The sequence below is a fragment of the Leptosomus discolor genome, chromosome 25 (genome assembly GCF_034619465.1).
Source record: "Leptosomus discolor isolate bLepDis1 chromosome 25, bLepDis1.hap2, whole genome shotgun sequence".
Classification (NCBI taxonomy): Eukaryota; Metazoa; Chordata; class Aves; order Leptosomiformes; family Leptosomidae; genus Leptosomus; species Leptosomus discolor.
The window spans coordinates 8,087,517-8,103,389 of NC_141415.1; the positions used below are offsets into that span (position 1 = coordinate 8,087,517).

General features: G+C 47.2%; 1 protein-coding gene across 17 annotated transcripts in view; it reads left to right on the top strand.

The window, feature by feature from the left end:
• Positions 1-15,873, top strand: part of ATP6V0A1 (ATPase H+ transporting V0 subunit a1) — a 29,770-nt gene that overhangs the window by 6,941 nt on the left and 6,956 nt on the right. For 4 of the 17 annotated variants that reach the window (XM_086477777.1, XM_086477778.1, XM_086477783.1 and 1 more), the window contains 15 exons: positions 213-339; positions 1,693-1,775; positions 2,426-2,519; positions 3,830-4,042; positions 4,732-4,882; positions 5,110-5,249; positions 6,026-6,183; positions 6,623-6,713; positions 7,504-7,622; positions 7,922-8,138; positions 8,835-8,942; positions 12,122-12,229; positions 12,849-12,866; positions 14,716-14,833; positions 15,269-15,440. In XM_086477777.1, the coding sequence (XP_086333903.1) occupies positions 213-339; positions 1,693-1,775; positions 2,426-2,519; positions 3,830-4,042; positions 4,732-4,882; positions 5,110-5,249; positions 6,026-6,183; positions 6,623-6,713; positions 7,504-7,622; positions 7,922-8,138; positions 8,835-8,942; positions 12,122-12,229; positions 12,849-12,866; positions 14,716-14,833; positions 15,269-15,440 (1,917 nt within the window). Of the gene's footprint in view, positions 1-212; positions 340-1,692; positions 1,776-2,425; positions 2,520-3,829; positions 4,043-4,731; positions 4,883-5,109; positions 5,250-6,025; positions 6,184-6,622; positions 6,714-7,503; positions 7,623-7,921; positions 8,139-8,834; positions 8,943-9,680; positions 9,756-12,121; positions 12,230-12,848; positions 12,867-14,715; positions 14,834-15,268; positions 15,441-15,873 lie in introns of all 17 variants that reach the window. The other 13 variants (XM_086477774.1, XM_086477776.1, XM_086477780.1 and 10 more) reach the window with 8 other exon arrangements.

A 15,873-nucleotide genomic window follows, 5' to 3' on the forward strand; every position in this document is an offset into this window, starting at 1 on the left:
GCATAGCTTGTGCTATAGCGCAGTTGTTTTTATTGTGTTTATATCTCTGTGTATTTAGAGAACCTTCCCTTTTGCTAAAGAACCGATTTTAAAACGAGATTTTTTCGTAGCTTTCAATCTGATACTAAACTCCAGTTGCCACCAGTGTTTTGGGTGTTAGGCTATGAGTACTTCTAGGTGCAGAACTTACATTTACGCTGTCCCCTTCGCAGCTTTGTGGCTGGTGTGATCAACCGTGAGCGAATCCCCATGTTCGAGCGCATGCTGTGGCGAGTGTGCCGAGGGAACGTGTTCCTGCGTCAAGCGGAGATTGAAAACCCCCTGGAGGATCCTGTCACGGTAAAAGAAACTTCTGTTTACAGCAGCAAAGGCTGAGATGTGTAAAAGGACCAAAGATCTGTAGAGCTAAGCCTCTGTGCCTCAGCAAGCTCCACGCAGGTGAACGTTTGTGTTGCGTCCCCTCACGGTACCTACTTGCAGCCTCTGAGGCTTTAGTGACGAATGTTTTCCTGTTTTACTAAAACAGCAGCAGAATGGATGGTGAATGCTGCTGAAAGGGGGAAAAACAACTCAGAATTTTGGCTGCAGCAGGGCATGGTTGCTTCTGTGGCACAAACTGCAAGTCAACTCCTGTATGCGGTTCTGAGGGAGCAGTAAAGCTCCTTGAGAGAGGCACCTTCGGCGTTAGCAGCGTGTAACATCTGTAGCTCGTTGTCTCTGAACTTGGACCTTTTGTTTTTTCTCAGTTTGCTCGTCAGTAATTTAAACATCCACCTGAGAGCTGTTGGCTTTATTGCAGACCTAAATAGCAAATGCTGTGATTGGGCCTGGTTTTACCTTCAGTGACTTTGCTCAAGTCCACAGACAGTGCCCAAACTTGGGGAACTCTTGCCCTTAACTGGTGAAAAGACAGGCTGTGCATGGGCTTCACTGGAACAAAGCACTAAAGCAGAATTAGTTCTGATCTAGCCCAAACCAGGACATTAGGAGAGCTGAAAGTCAGTAACTGCCTCTGTTTCTGGCATAAGGCTGAGCTGTTCTCCTGTCCCACCGACTGCTGGTAGTGGACCTGTTGAATTATCTGTCTACGAGGAGAGACTTTGTTCTTATTGTGCAACACTTCCTTAAATTGAGGTTACACCTAGTGTAATTATTCTTGAAACATTATGTTAAAATTTCCTAAGTAAGGTAGAACAATAACTGGTCAACAAATGCAGGAAAGGGGATGTGGCTACCAACGTGCAAACAGCTGTACAAAGAATGTGCCCTTGGCCTCCCTGGAGAATCAGAGTTGTTAAACTCCACTTCAGCTGCTTTTCATTCACTCTTTAGCTTTCTGCTTGGTTCTGTGGGTGAGCTGACTGCAGTAAGTGCTGATAAATATTTCATTGCATCTCTGTTCTTTTGGAGACCTTCCAGGTTTTCCAACTTCCTGTGTTACGTAGAACAGATAATAGATAATCTAGAACATTTTGCTTCCATAAACACAAGGAGGGTAGGGGTATGCTATGCTATGGCTAAGAAAATCGCTTTCCTTGTGGCTGTTGCAGTGTGGTCGAGGCACATTCTTGACTCACTGTGCAGGTACGAGCTCTGTAGGTACAGATGCAGCAGGACTCTGTTGTGATTTGCTGTGATCCTGGTTTCTGTCAGTCGCTGAGCTGTTACAGCGCACTCTTTCTTCTGTTCTAGGGGGATTATGTGCACAAGTCTGTGTTTATCATCTTTTTCCAAGGCGACCAGCTGAAGAACAGAGTCAAGAAGATATGTGAAGGGTATGAAAATCTTACAGCTGGGCAGCTCTCTCAAATATTTGAAACACATTGACATGGTTTAATACTGGTATTTTTCCACCCGTTATTTCACAGTGACTGCAGGAGTACGTATTTTGACAGCAAACAGAACATACCATAAGTAGCTGGAACGTATTTTGCAGTCAGACTAGCCGCTCCCCAAGCCTGTAATGCTCAAAGTGGATGGCTGCTCTGCTAGAGAGTGCCCAAAACCAAGGGAGTTGGTGTTGAACTCTTGGAGGGACCTAGCGGGGTGTCGGCAGCGATGCTCTCCCAGGGGAGACCAGCAGTGGCTGCTCCTGGCAGCAGCTGCATTGGCGTGATAGCAGCGCCCTGAACTGGGATGGCTAATCAGCTGGGTGACACTCCCTCTGAGACACTGCCGGTGCAGGGAACAGAGGGCTTTCTCCCACTTCCATTTTCTTAAGCATTCAGCTTCTGGTTTGGCCTAAAACAAACTTCTGTACCCACTTGATTGAAAGGCCAAAACTCTGCTTGGCAGTTTTTGCTGATCAGAAACTTCTCCTAAGGTGCTTCTTGCTTTATTTCTGTGTTCAGCTCGGCCATCTGTTTCTCTGACTGTTCTATCTGCTTTCCATCTTTGTTGCTAAGGTGGCTTGCATGTCTTTCAGGTTCCGTGCCTCCCTCTACCCATGCCCAGAAACACCACAGGAGCGGAAGGAAATGGCTTCTGGTGTCAATACCAGAATTGATGATCTTCAGATGGTAAAATAACTGGAGTCAATACCCTTTTTTCTTTTTCCTTTAATAATATAGTTGAAAACTTCTCGGGTCCCTATTAAAACAGGAGAATTTTTGGCTGTTAGAGGACTGTATTTTCAGCTGCAGGTAGCTTGAGACCAGCAGCTCAGCAGTGCAAGGGAGGTGTTTGAAGACTGTCTGCTCAGTTGTGTTCTTGTCAGGGTTCAGGATGGTGGGGTGGTTTGATCTTTCTGGAGGGCTGAGCAGTTAATTATCTATATGGAAGTACAGCATCAGCAGAGCACGGCATGCCAGCGAGCAGAGAGGAGTAGGCATGTGTGAGGAGATGCCCTGTTTTCCAGCTCTGAAGGCATGCTTGCATAATTGCCTGTTTCATCTGCAAAACTCTGAAAAATTTAAACTTATTTCCAAGCTGAGATAACAGTGCTAACTTTAACTTAGCTGGGTTTTTTTCTGCCTGTCCTTATATTTTCATGTTGTGCTGTCCTGAAGAGCTTCTGCTTTACAACTAATCTCTTGTACAGCAGCCTGAGTGTTGGTAAAAAGTAATCAGCACACAAATGAGGGCCAGCCCTGAAATATTTGATGCTTGCTTCAGGGAAGAAAGGCAGTATGTTCCAATGCAGAAAAACTTAGGGGATTTGAGACAAAAAATAAGAAAAGGTTCAGAAACTACAAGGCTGCCGGGAGTTCTGTAGTGCAGCTCTTTAGCAATATTAAAGTAAGCAAGAACTCAAGCAATTTAGCTAGTAGGATCCGTAGCTGCATGTGCCCTGTGTCCCTGCTTTCCCTTGAGTCTAAGACTTTCCAGTCTGGATATCTGACTTGGCTTGAGTTAGCTATGTTCTAGTTGGAAAACACCCTCAGTAGAAAACACTTTCTCCTTTTCCCTTCAGTAAAAAAAAAAAAAGTCCTTCATTGTAATCTGTGTGTGTTTTCTTAAGGCAGTGTGCACCTCACTTGTAGCGCTCTGCTCTCTTCAACTGGGTGGAGGAAAAATTGTCCTCTGTGATCTCTGAGCAGTTCATTGTTTGAAGTACCCACTGACCTTGGAGCTAGAGGAGGAAAGTAGTCGAAAAGTATCCCTGGAAAGACACTTATAACCTTTTAGCAGAGCTAATGACTGTGGAGCCTGAAGCTTATATTGCAGGCGTGTGGCAGTCTTGTGGTGGGGTGGGGGAGAGGGCTTATCCCTCCATCCTCTGGTGGGTGAGGCTTTCTTGTTGGTCAGCCCGGTTTCACCGTGCGCTTCTGTGTGCGCTGGGTTTTGGTCAACGATTTTGCCTCATCTTTATCCTCCTCCTGTGTGAAAGGTGCTGAACCAAACCGAGGATCATCGCCAACGGGTCCTGCAGGCAGCCGCTAAAAATATCCGTGTCTGGTTCATCAAAGTGCGCAAGATGAAGGCCATCTACCATACCCTGAACCTGTGCAACATCGACGTGACGCAGAAGTGCCTGATTGCTGAAGTCTGGTGCCCTGTCGCTGACCTCGATTCCATCCAGTTTGCTCTCAGGAGAGGCACTGTGAGTAACTGCTGCACTGCCCCTGGCTGCGGCTGTTCAAGCAGACCATCGACCGTCAGCAGACCCAGCATGGATTAGCTGATTTCTCCAAATCATGAATCTCTGAAAACCGCCCCTTTGGGCTGTTTGAATCAGTTTAAGATGCAGGAATCATGGCTTATAGATAAACTTCATAACAAACACGTTGTGTAGAGCTGTAAGTTCGGGAAGGTACTGTAAGGGTGAGGCATTTTCCTGTGGTTGAATCCTTTGGTGCCTTTCCTGAGCCTGGCTGGGCTTTGTGGTCCTGCTGTCTGGACCTGTAGGGGAATGCAGAGAGGAGCTCTCCAGGACATGAGCAAGCTCGCCCTCAGCTCAGAGACAGAGAATAGAGCTGGGTGTCTTGAAGTCTTTTAATTTGCTGTTTTAAAGAAACAAACAAACCCTTGCATGAATTTTCTTGTCTGTCCTAATCAGACAATGTTCATCCTTACTACAACTGCTTCTCCTGCTATACCAAGTGGAGAGCAGTGGAAACTTGGCAGCCTTCCTCAGCTGCTCGAGCGTATTTCCTATCGTGGAAGCACACTACAAAATGCAAGCTTGTAGTTTTCCAAAAGCTGATGAGAAAGTGGTGTTTTACTCTGTCCTCCAGTGCTCTGAGGATGGGTTTTCTGATCTTCCTTTTTTTTTTTTTTTTTTTAAAACAGGAGCACAGTGGATCCACTGTCCCATCTATTTTAAACAGGATGCAAACCAGTCAGACCCCACCAACGTACAACAAAACAAACAAGTTTACCTGTGGCTTTCAAAACATTGTTGATGCTTATGGCATTGGAACATACCGGGAAATAAATCCAGGTAAATTCGTACTTATCAAAGTCTAGGGCATCTGTTGTGGTTTTTCAGTCGTGGTGTTTCTCTGTATTGTCTGTCCTGTGTGAACATCTCTCAAGGTGTCCTTATCACCTTTCAGCAGCAGAGGGGGGAGCTTGGGAATTGCCTTGCTAAGCTGCCTAGGTTGTACTGTGGTAAACCTGGGCTGACTCACGTACAGTGCACTAGGAGTGTCGCCTTTTCTCTTCCAGCACCGTACACCATCATTACCTTCCCGTTCCTGTTTGCTGTGATGTTTGGAGATTTCGGCCATGGAATCCTGATGACTCTGATCGCTGTCTGGATGGTTCTTAGGGAAAGTCGTATTCTGTCCCAGAAGAGTGACAACGAGGTAAAGCAGCAGGTCGTGCTGAGCTTTGCACTTAGAGTTGCAGCTTGGTTTGTTGGCGTCCTTCCTCCTTGAGGTGACGATGACCATGGCTCCTTCCTTTTGAAATGGGTGAATCACACAGACAGACCGGGCAGCCTGCACACCACAGGCTGAGTAGTGTAATTTCGTAATAGTAGTGAGTTCCTTTGATTTCCCTGTTGGGTATTTATAGGAAATTACTCCTTTCAGTTGTTTGAAGGAAACTGTATATCAAGTGTAGTAGATAAGCTCTTGTAAACAAGTTGCCCAAAACTTGGTTGGATCATAAAGGGGTTCAGTCACTGCAAAACTCCTAATTTCTGTCCATGTATATAGTATCTCCAAGATTCTTCCTATTTGCTGATCTAGGTGGGGTTTGCTTGCTCGGGGCTTAGGTTGGCAGGTGAACCAAAGTTAAGGTACATTGACAGAGCATGGAGAGGGCTGGACGGGTCTGCGCTGCCTGTTCCACACTGACGCTGCCAGCTGGGGGTTCGCCTCGGCGCGGGGAGAGCGATTTATCCTCTTCAGCTAATCCCAGATTCTCTGTGGACAGAGACACTGCCTGTTTATCCCCTGTCTTCAGCTTCTGTTCTGCAGGGCTGCCTCCTGCACCCTTAATCCCTGCCAGGGGGAAATGGAGACCTTGGGCTTTTAGTCCATATGGCCGATACTGTTTGTCCTGCTGTTTCGTCTTTGAGACACCTTCCTTGTTCTCATGGACTTTCTTTGTTCCTTTTTGGGTTTTTTCACGCTAGATGTTCAACATGGTTTTTAGTGGTCGATACATCATTCTGCTGATGGGACTGTTCTCCACTTACACAGGCCTCATCTACAACGACTGCTTCTCCAAGTCTCTCAACTTGTTCGGTTCGTCATGGAGTGTCCGGCCGATGTTCACAAAAGGCAATTGGTCGTGAGTAAACAGTTGGTAACTAGATAAAGAGTGACGGTGATAAGTAGGTGACTTCTCTCCTCCCAACCCAGGAAATCAAAAACTTCTGAACTCGGTCTCAAATGGAATTGGAAGAGGGGTGTAAGTGGGAGATCTACCAAGTTTCAATCAAGCTTTTATTTTTTTCTGGAAGACTTGTAAAGATGCAGTTTAGCAGCTTTCTCCTCCTAGACGTAGCAAGATTCCTGTCCCCTGCATCTTTCTTCCTTGTGATGCTGAGTAACAGGTCAAGAAACAGTTTATTATTCATTCAGGAAAATCTCTAGGACCATGCAGGAACCTTAGAGATCTCTCAATGTGAGATATTCCTTGCTCTCACAAGGGAAGAATGTTGTTAGCTTTTACAGAGGGACAGTGTTGCTTGGGTTAATGTTTGTATAATCTACTTATACCCAAACAGAGATGCCTTGCTAGAGACTACTCCTCTGCTTCAGCTGAACCCTGCTATTCAGGGGGTGTTCGGTGGACCCTACCCCTTTGGCATTGACCCGGTAAGAGCTCTTCCTTCCTTTGCTGTCCTTTGAGAACATCCTCTGTGTCAACAGAAAGGAAAGTGCCTGTCCAGTTCGCTGTGAAAGATTTCCCCAGCCCAGCCATTCCCTTAGCAAACTCTTGATCAGCATTGGAAATGTTCCTGATCGAGAACATTAATTCAGTTCTTGTTCTGACGCTAGATTCGGGATAGAGAGGCTTGTTCTCAGGGCCGTTAAAGGCTTCTTTCTCACCCTTTCTCACCTGCAATGTTTTAATCAGATCTGGTTAGACTTGCAAATCTCTCTATAAAGTTACTTTTTGCCTTGGGGAAAGTTTTGTCTTTTTTTCAGTCAGTCTTGGAAATGGAAGTTTCCAGGTAATCCTGTCATTTTGTGTCTGCCTACATCAATAACGCTGCTCCTAACCCTGCCCAGAATATTTGATCCAAAACTTACCAGTGTTCCACATGCAAGAGAAAGTGCAGAAAATCAGAACTGTGTGTAATTTGTTCATTGAAATGGATAATTGTGGAGGTTTCCTGCAACCTTTTTCTACCATAAAACCAAGCAAGGTTTGTTTCCTGCTCTGACGGTGGGATCAGTTGCTGCAAGGCAGTGTTCCTAGGAGAAGGGGTTGTCTACTCAGTTCCCCAGAAGATATCCGTGACAAACACATCTTTAAAAAAGCTACTCTTGCAGCCTGATGCTTCCTGGATGGCTGATACTGTTTAGCTTAAAGTGAATGTTTTTGTTCTCCTCTGTTGTTCTTTCGCTCAGCGTTGGGCTGACTCAGGGTTGTTGTTCACAGATTTGGAACATTGCCAGCAATAAGCTGGCCTTCCTCAATTCGTTCAAGATGAAAATGTCTGTGATTCTTGGCATTATCCACATGCTCTTTGGTGTCACATTGAGTCTTCTCAACCACATGTAAGTGCTTTGCTCTGCTTTCCTCATGGCGGTGGGGAAACTTCTGCGGGTGTGACGCGTGTCCCCGTGCAAGGAGCGGAGCTGTGGGTTCAGCCGAGGGGTGCAGGGCAGTCCTTTCTGCCTGCCTACGTGGGCTGCGCGCGTCGAGGAGCTTCTGCGCTCGAGTCCCGGCTGCTGTTGAACGCTGAGCCCCTGCAGCTTGTTCCAGGCGCTCTTCGTGCCGTCACCGAAAGCTTTTGTCCTGCATGTGGCTGATGCTAACCCAATGTAATGTTAAACTCTCTTTTTTTCCCCTGTAGCTATTTTAAGAAGCCGCTGAACATATACCTTGGATTCATTCCAGAGATTATTTTCATGTCGTCACTGTTTGGATACCTTGTTATTCTCATTTTCTACAAGTGGACAGCCTACGACGCGCACACGTCGAAGGATGCGCCGAGCCTTTTGATACACTTCATCAACATGTTTCTGTTCTCCTACGGCGATACCAGTAACAAGATGCTTTATAAAGGGCAGGTGCGTGCTCTTGCTGGAGTAAGATCAGAGATGCTTCGAGATATTAGAGTCTTTCGTTGGCCTTGTAAGAACTGTGAAACATTTGTCCCCTGTGATAGAGGAAATGTGGCATTATTTCCAAAGCCTGACACTTAATGTTGAAGGAAGGAATAACCCCTATTTATATATCAAAAAATATATGTTTTATATAAATAAATGTATATATATATTTGTGTGTGTGTGTATATATATATATTTATTTATATATAAATCCAGGAATTTTTATCAGTCTGAACGTAAATCAACTGTGGTTCCAGGACGTTTGAAGCCAGATTGATAGTGGAAAGTGATTAGGACTGTTGTCCTGCATCTGCAATGCAGTGCCTCTGAGCTTAGCTACGCTGCTAACGCCATTTCCTCCCAGCCCTATCAGGCATCTGCCAAATTATCGTTCCTTGCAGAACCTTTTGCGTTTTTCCCCGATCTAAACCAGTACCAGCCTCACGTGCTGCGTCCAGTCAAACGGGGCATCTGCAAGCGGGCAGGCGCTGGGCACGGCACGTCTCGCTGTAGGGAAGCGTCCGCATACTCTGGGAACCCGGTGGTTCAGGGCACAGGACCTCTTGCTAGGTGTTGTGGGGGTGTGTGAGTGTGGGGGTGTGTGTGAGTGTGAGCGTGGACTGCCACGCCATCATCTGAGACTTGTTTCTTTTACAGAAAGGGCTCCAGTGTTTCCTTGTGGTGGTGGCGTTGCTGTGTGTGCCGTGGATGCTGGTAGCTAAACCCCTGGTCCTTCGCCATCAGTATTTGTGGAGAAAGCACTTGGTGGGTGACTACCTCTTACACGTTCAGTATGAAAACTAATTACGGTTGAAAAGCTGTGTCCTCCGTCTTGCTCTTCGATACGTGGGTTCACACTGCACTGTGACCTGTAAAGCGTTTTTGCATGTTCCTAGGCTTAAAGGCAGGTGGGTTTTACTGGAGGCAAAGTATTGCCTGCCTGCTTCTCAGATCTGGGTCCAGCATCAAACCTGCTTTTAAAACCCCGTTATGTTGGTAGCGGTAGAACCAACGTATTTGGCTTGGGCTTTGTCAGCTAGTTCAGGAACACTGTCTTACTGGCTGCTGGATGCGCTTGCGTGCCCTCGCTAGGCTGACAATGTAAAAGCAGAGGTGTAGGCTTAATTGGCTGGCAGACTTGGCTGTCCTCGTTAAACCAGTTTGGATGGTGAAAAATAACAATTCAAAAGAAAAAAAAAAAGACTCAGTCGTTATGTGAGAGGTTGTCTTCTGGGGTACTCTCTAGGTTTCCTACTGTACTGTAAAGTATCTTTATATAAAACGCAGGATCCTGGCACACGTGCACTGAGGATACTTGAAAATTCTCCCTGCATGTATGGCAGACAGCTTTTAGGATGTTAAGTGAGTCAAAGATCAGTTCAGTTAAAGACACTCCCTCTCCCTTCTCTGACCATCTTTCATCCTCCCATGTCCCCTCCATTCGTCTCCCTTTCTCTTTTTGTTTTCTTCCTCCTCCCTTTCTTTTCTTCCATTCACTATCAGGAAGGGCAGCCCGTGGAGGCCCAAGTCAGCACAGTCCCGAACGAGCAGGCACTAGAGGCAGCAGCGGCTGCAACAGTGAGTGGATTTAAAAATCACCTGATGGATTTAAGGACGGGAGTTGGCTTTGTATCTAATTGTCAAGAGAGCATGGAATGTATCTGAAATTCAAAGTGAATGACAACTGCACCTTTAGGGTGAAAAACACTTTCTCTTGGAAAGAGCAAAGTTCACCAAAATTGATACATTCTGGAAGAACTACCAGGCTGAAGGATAATAGTTATGTGCGCACAGAATGCAGAGACACTTCTTTGCAGGAGTGCTGCTGAAATCAGAACCTGCAGAGCAGCACAGGAATACCTTGCCACCACATCCCCCCAGGTTAAGTTCCCCTTTTTTCCTTTTCTTGCATATTTGTTTGAGATAGATTAGGATTCTTCTCAGTGAAGCATTTCTGTTTGCATTACGTGTTCCCAAACATCATGTTTGTGTGACGGCCTCCCAACTTCATACCAGCAGTCACTGGATTTTTGACACTTGTGCCCTTGTAGACACTTTGACTTGAAACTATCATAAAATGGTTGAGCACAGATAAGCCTCTCGGTAGCTGTTGTTTCCACCTATTTGTGTCTAAACCTACGGACAGCCCTTTCCTGCCAAAGCTCTCTGGCAGAGTGAAGGTGGCAGCAGCTCCCAGAGCTCAGTCCCCCAGTACTGCGTATTTCAACCTGGCTTTATCTGGGAGTGCCCTGTCTGACTGGGAGGCGTGGCGCTCTCAAACCACGGGAAGCACACTGTGCCCTCCACACGTCAAAGGTGCTTCGAGGCACTTTTTAGCTGTTGGTCAGAGCTTCTGTCATGATGGTTTAAGTAGCCTTGCAGAAATGGAAGTGGATCCTTTGTGCGCGTCAAGTGCACCTCCATCCCGGCAGCTGTGAGGGAAGGGCTTTGGGGGGGATGTGGTGAGGAGCCCAGACGATGAGAGCTTCAGGAGCCGCATTTACATCGGGTGGTTTACAGAGAACGGAGACAAGTCGAGTGCGAGGGAGAAGCTGCAAAATTCACACGGGCTAGAAATACAGGAATAGAATTCTGACATCGCCATCAGGAACTTGTAATGTTTCAAAGATACTGAAAACCCTGATAAAAGCATTGTCTTACTTACAATTTTTTTTTTCATTTTATTTCTATTTTCAGAGCATAAACATCTGCCTAATTTGTTTTTAGAAACCTGACAAAATCTTTAGTTCACGTCTGGCATTTTGGGCAGATTTATAGTTCGGCCTAAAATAAAAGTGGGCTCCTAGGAACAAACCAGTTAAAAGAACATCGAGCAGCCGTTCCGCTGCTGTGCTGGAGCGATGTGCTGGGAGCACGGACAGGGCAGGGGATCTTAAGCCTCCTTGGTTGCACAGTCGTCCCTAAACTTCTGGTGTCTGAATGCATGGAGTTAGCCCGTTCACGTTCCGTGCCACCGATGACCCTGGCGCAGGGCTTCTCCTCCCACCGGTGGCGTTTCAGTTTGCCCCCCTGGACGGGTCTGACCCACAGGTCTTAAGTGACAGTCCTTGTCCTGGTTTGAGCGTTTTCTGTCTTTGGAGCATCCGGAGGGAGATCGAAGCCCTGCTGTGCAGTGCTCGGAGCTGCCTTGTCCGGCGAGCGTTCTCGATGTGTAAGAGCTCTGCTCGAGGGCGTTGTCACAGCCACCGGCTTGCGCGTCCTTCCGTGGCGGTGAGACAGCACGGAGGAGGACGCCTGCCGTAAATCACGCGTTAGCTGTGCCGTGACTTCAGTTGTCAAGTGGGAAGAGCTCCGGACTCTCAGAGTTTCAGCTCGGTTGTGGATGACTCTTCTCTCTGGAGCGCAGTGGAGTTGCGGCTGAGGGTCAGATGTTGAATGTCAGAACAAGTGCCTAAAAAAGGAACTGCTTGCACAACGTAGAATTTCCAAGTAAGGGAAAGTCTGATTTCCCCTCTGTGGTGTTACTGTGCCTGACACTGGTGGGAGCCAGTGTGTGCGTGTGTGTTTGTGTCAGTCCGTTCTGCTTCGAGCTGCCCCTGTGCCACTGGTTTCATTTACAGCAGCAGTGGCGGGTCAGTGCTTGTCAGCCGCTGCCGGGCAAAGCCTCGGTCTGTTGCGCGTCGGTGCCAGCAAACGTCCTCTTGAGAGACGTGCCTTCCGTTTCACTTAGGGTTGCGTTGCTTTGTAGAAATGTATCAGGTGTTCACCCAGACAGACTTTTTCTTCCCCAGCCCCAGCAGGAATCAGCATCTTTCCCATCCAAGCTGGGAAATAGACTTGTACAGCTGGCTTAACCTGGGCCTTAATACTTCATGTTTTGTTCTCTTCCGTGAGCTGCTGCTGCACATGGAGTCATAAGAAACACGTGCTCTTGCAGTAAAACACGAACAACACTTTGCTCTTTCTTTTCCTGCATGTGTTAGGGAACGCACAACTTTGGTGGGATCCGGGTGGGCAATGGACCAACTGAGGAGGATGCTGAGATCATTCAACATGACCAGTTGTCTACCCATTCCGAGGAGGGGGAAGAGGTAAGCACCCGACCATCCTCCCTCTCAGGGCAACGCACTGGGTAGCAGAATGTGCTGGCTTTTTGGCTGCATTTACCGATTTCCAGGCTGTTTAAAACGAAGTAACAACATTTTCGGTGAAGTGTTCTCATAGCCGTTTTCACACAGACTCTCTCTTGGTCATTCCCAGGACCGTGATTTGCACACAAAGGGAAACGTGGCTCTGTTTGTCCCCACGGCAAAGAACCGTCGCCTTAGGGCTGGCAGCGAGAGCTGCCCGGTGCTGCCGGGCGGCACAAGCAGCTCGCGCTCTGGCTGAAGTGCAGTGCATTGTGCTACCTGCTTCCTCGCTGTCACCAGCATCCAGGGGCTGTAGTGAAACCTTGTTTGGATGGTCGCTGTTGGGGGTAGTATTAATTGCTTTGCCTCACCTCTGGGAGAGGAGAAAGAGGGGTCGATCTCGCGTAGTTTGGGAGTGTTCTGATGCCCCTTAACAACTCCCCCGCAGCATCTTGCCTCTGTAGTGCATGTGATGTGTTCCTGCTTTACCGTGTCGTGTTTAGGAGGGGATTATTGAATGTGTTCGTGATTAATGTTGTGGTCAAGACTCTTGCACTAAATGTGAACTTATGTTTTCAAGCCTACAGAGGATGAGGTGGTAAGAGTACAGCCGGCTTTGCGTTCATGTGTATCTGGACCATTTCCCATCGGTGTGAAACACGCTGAATTGAACATTATGTCACAACATTCTCGTTTTCCAAACGATCTAGCTGTTTATGTGTGACAGGACATTTTTAATTCTTCATACATACATGCCCATTAACAGATCTTTAATTACTTCATCTATACAGCTTGTTTGTCTTATCCCCTGTCTGCAGATCTTTCTTGGTTTACCTGGAAAGCTGTTAATCTGGAAGCCTGAAGCTGAAAAGTTTTTTTTGCTTTTAAACTTCTGCGCAAGTCTCGTTTGCCCTATGTTATGTCTTTGGTAATTCTGCACTGCAAAAAACTGTTTAAAGACATTTTTTCCCAAACTATCTGCCATTTTAAGGATGGTACTGGCTGTTGCCAGTCAGCAAATACAGGAAAACCAGTCCAGGTTCATACAGTTCAACAACTTAACTAACCAGTATCTTGCCATAAAGGAGAAGCCCTGTCCTGAGAAACTGCTCGTTCATAAACACTCATAACACGTGCGAGCATTAAAGGAGTGGGGGTTTTAGGGATACTCATGCAGGATTGATTGTAGGTTTCAGTGCTATTGGGCAACCAATTTTATTACAAAAAATGTAGATGCCATGAAATTAGAGTAGCTTCACAACAGGGATGCTGTTGTAAATTGCGCTGGAAGTGGTTTTGCTTGGAGGTCTGTTATGCAGAGGCCCATCTAGAATTGAGGGGGACACGGCAGCAGTGTGCTGGTGTGCCTGGCGGTTCTGGATGTCACTAAACCGGTGAAAAATGTGTACAGCTACAAGTGCTGTGCCATAGCAATCCTGCTGATTCTGCCGCTCCCTAGCATAGCGCTAGCTCTCTCCAGCAGTTGCACGTGGCTGTAAATTGTCATTGTTTAAATATTTATCGCATTCCATTTACTGCAGACTGACTTGCCGTCTGTGCTGGGAGGTGGTGCTGTTCACTGGGGCAGGCTTTACTGAAGAACTTGGCAGTTCACGTTCTGTGGAGAAAGAATTAGGCTTCTGACAGTTAATTTAACTTAATTGCTTGAAGTATTTATTGCCCTGGATATACTAGGGGAGAAATAAGAGTATAAATAGCTTTCTGTGCATGCTTAGAGCATTAGTCACTTGATGCATTCAAAACATCATGTTCACTTTACTTAAATATGAGCAGTTTCTGAAGCATGGATTAAATCCAAAATGTAGGGAATGCTTTCCCAAGCTGCAAAATGAGGAGCTGTCCTACATGGCAGACGTCCTTCTAAGTTCTTTTAGGATTTCAGAAAGTTACCAAGACACAGAGACTTTGCCAATGAACAGTGCACAGATGTGACTTTTTCAAGATTGCTTTGTGCGTTATTTTTGCTTTCAAAAAGGGCAAGTTCGTCTCTTGCAAAATGCTCTTGTTGATCCTGTAGCAAAGGCACCTCCACAGTATCGACTTGGAATACTGTCTCCTGTTTCGTAGCAGTACATGCAGTTCACTGGTGCATTCACATGAATACTGTCTCGCTGCTGAACAGTCTTTTCCTGGCAAAGTCCGTGGCTGAATTTGAAATGTCTTACTTTCACATGCTGAAACGTGAAAACAATCATATTCAAGCTGCAGCAGTGAACTATCATTCTGCAAAACCTAGCGAGACGAGAGAATTCATTTTTCATTTCTAAAACTGACGTGCTAAACCAGGAGAAGACAGTCTCAGTGTCTGACTTCAAACACGATGTCCTCGGTACTAGCACCAGGTAGCGCGCTCGTTGTCCCCGGTCAGCCGGCCGTGCTGCCTGCCAGGCTCGCAGCTCTCGTCATTGTCTGTGTTCTCTTCGCAGTTTGACTTCGGCGACACGGTGGTGTACCAGGCCATCCACACCATCGAGTACTGCCTGGGCTGCATTTCCAACACCGCGTCCTACCTGAGGCTCTGGGCCCTCAGCTTGGCCCACGCACGTGAGTGCTCGTGGGGGAACCGAGCTTTGGGTCCGTGTGCCTGGTGGCCCTGGGCGGGCGGCAGGAGTGCGGGCGGCCTCTCGGAGCTCAGCTGCTGGGAGAGGGCAGAGCTGTGTGTCCGCCAGCCGGCAGTCATTCGCTCTGAACACCAGGGTCTACTTGCACGGTGCTCTGTTGAAAGGGAGGGATGGAGCTGAAAGCGCTGAGTAAGCAAAGAGCTGCTGAGCGAGGACTGTGCCCTGCACGGTGTGCGACAGCTGGAGGCCACGTCCTGACACACTTGGCTGCAAAAGCTGTTGTCCCTCTTAAGTTTACCACCTTGTTGTAGTGGGAGTTTGCTTTAATTTAGGTCTTGCTTTATCAGTAAGCTGTAACAACCCTCCGTTCTTGCTGAATGCTCTGAAATGAGCCCTCTTCTCCCCTTTCTCCTGGCAGAGCTCTCGGAGGTGCTCTGGACCATGGTGATCCACATTGGCCTCAGCGTGAGGAGTCTGGGTGGAAGCTTTGGCCTCTTCTTCATATTTGCTGCTTTCGCTACCCTGACAGTAGCGATTCTCCTGGTCATGGAGGGGCTCTCTGCTTTTCTCCATGCTCTTCGCTTGCACTGGTGAGTTACTGGAACATGTAGAAACTTCAAAGCTCTTCGTAGCAGGAGAATGTTGCGTAGCAGGATGTCACCTGGACTGTGCAGAAATGCCATCTTCTAGAAAATGGTCTTGACCCTTACACAGGAAAGCTGAGGCTGTGAAATTGGGGTAGTGGATAACATTGAGCCAAGACCAGCAACGTTCAGAAGTGCTGGATTTACCACAAATCTTCCTGAACATCCAGATGCCCTACAGCAGCTGTGCTCTGACAGCAGAAAGGCTTTAAAAGGGTCAGAGACCTCAGTCTTGTTTCTAGTGATACACCACTCCCCCCTGATCGTATGCATAAACGTCGGTTAGGAGTTGTGGAGGGTAACGGGCCTCTGCTTACAAACAAATTCGACAGAAGCTGTGTGAGCAGCGGGGTGGGAGGGCTGCGCTAGCTGGGTGAGC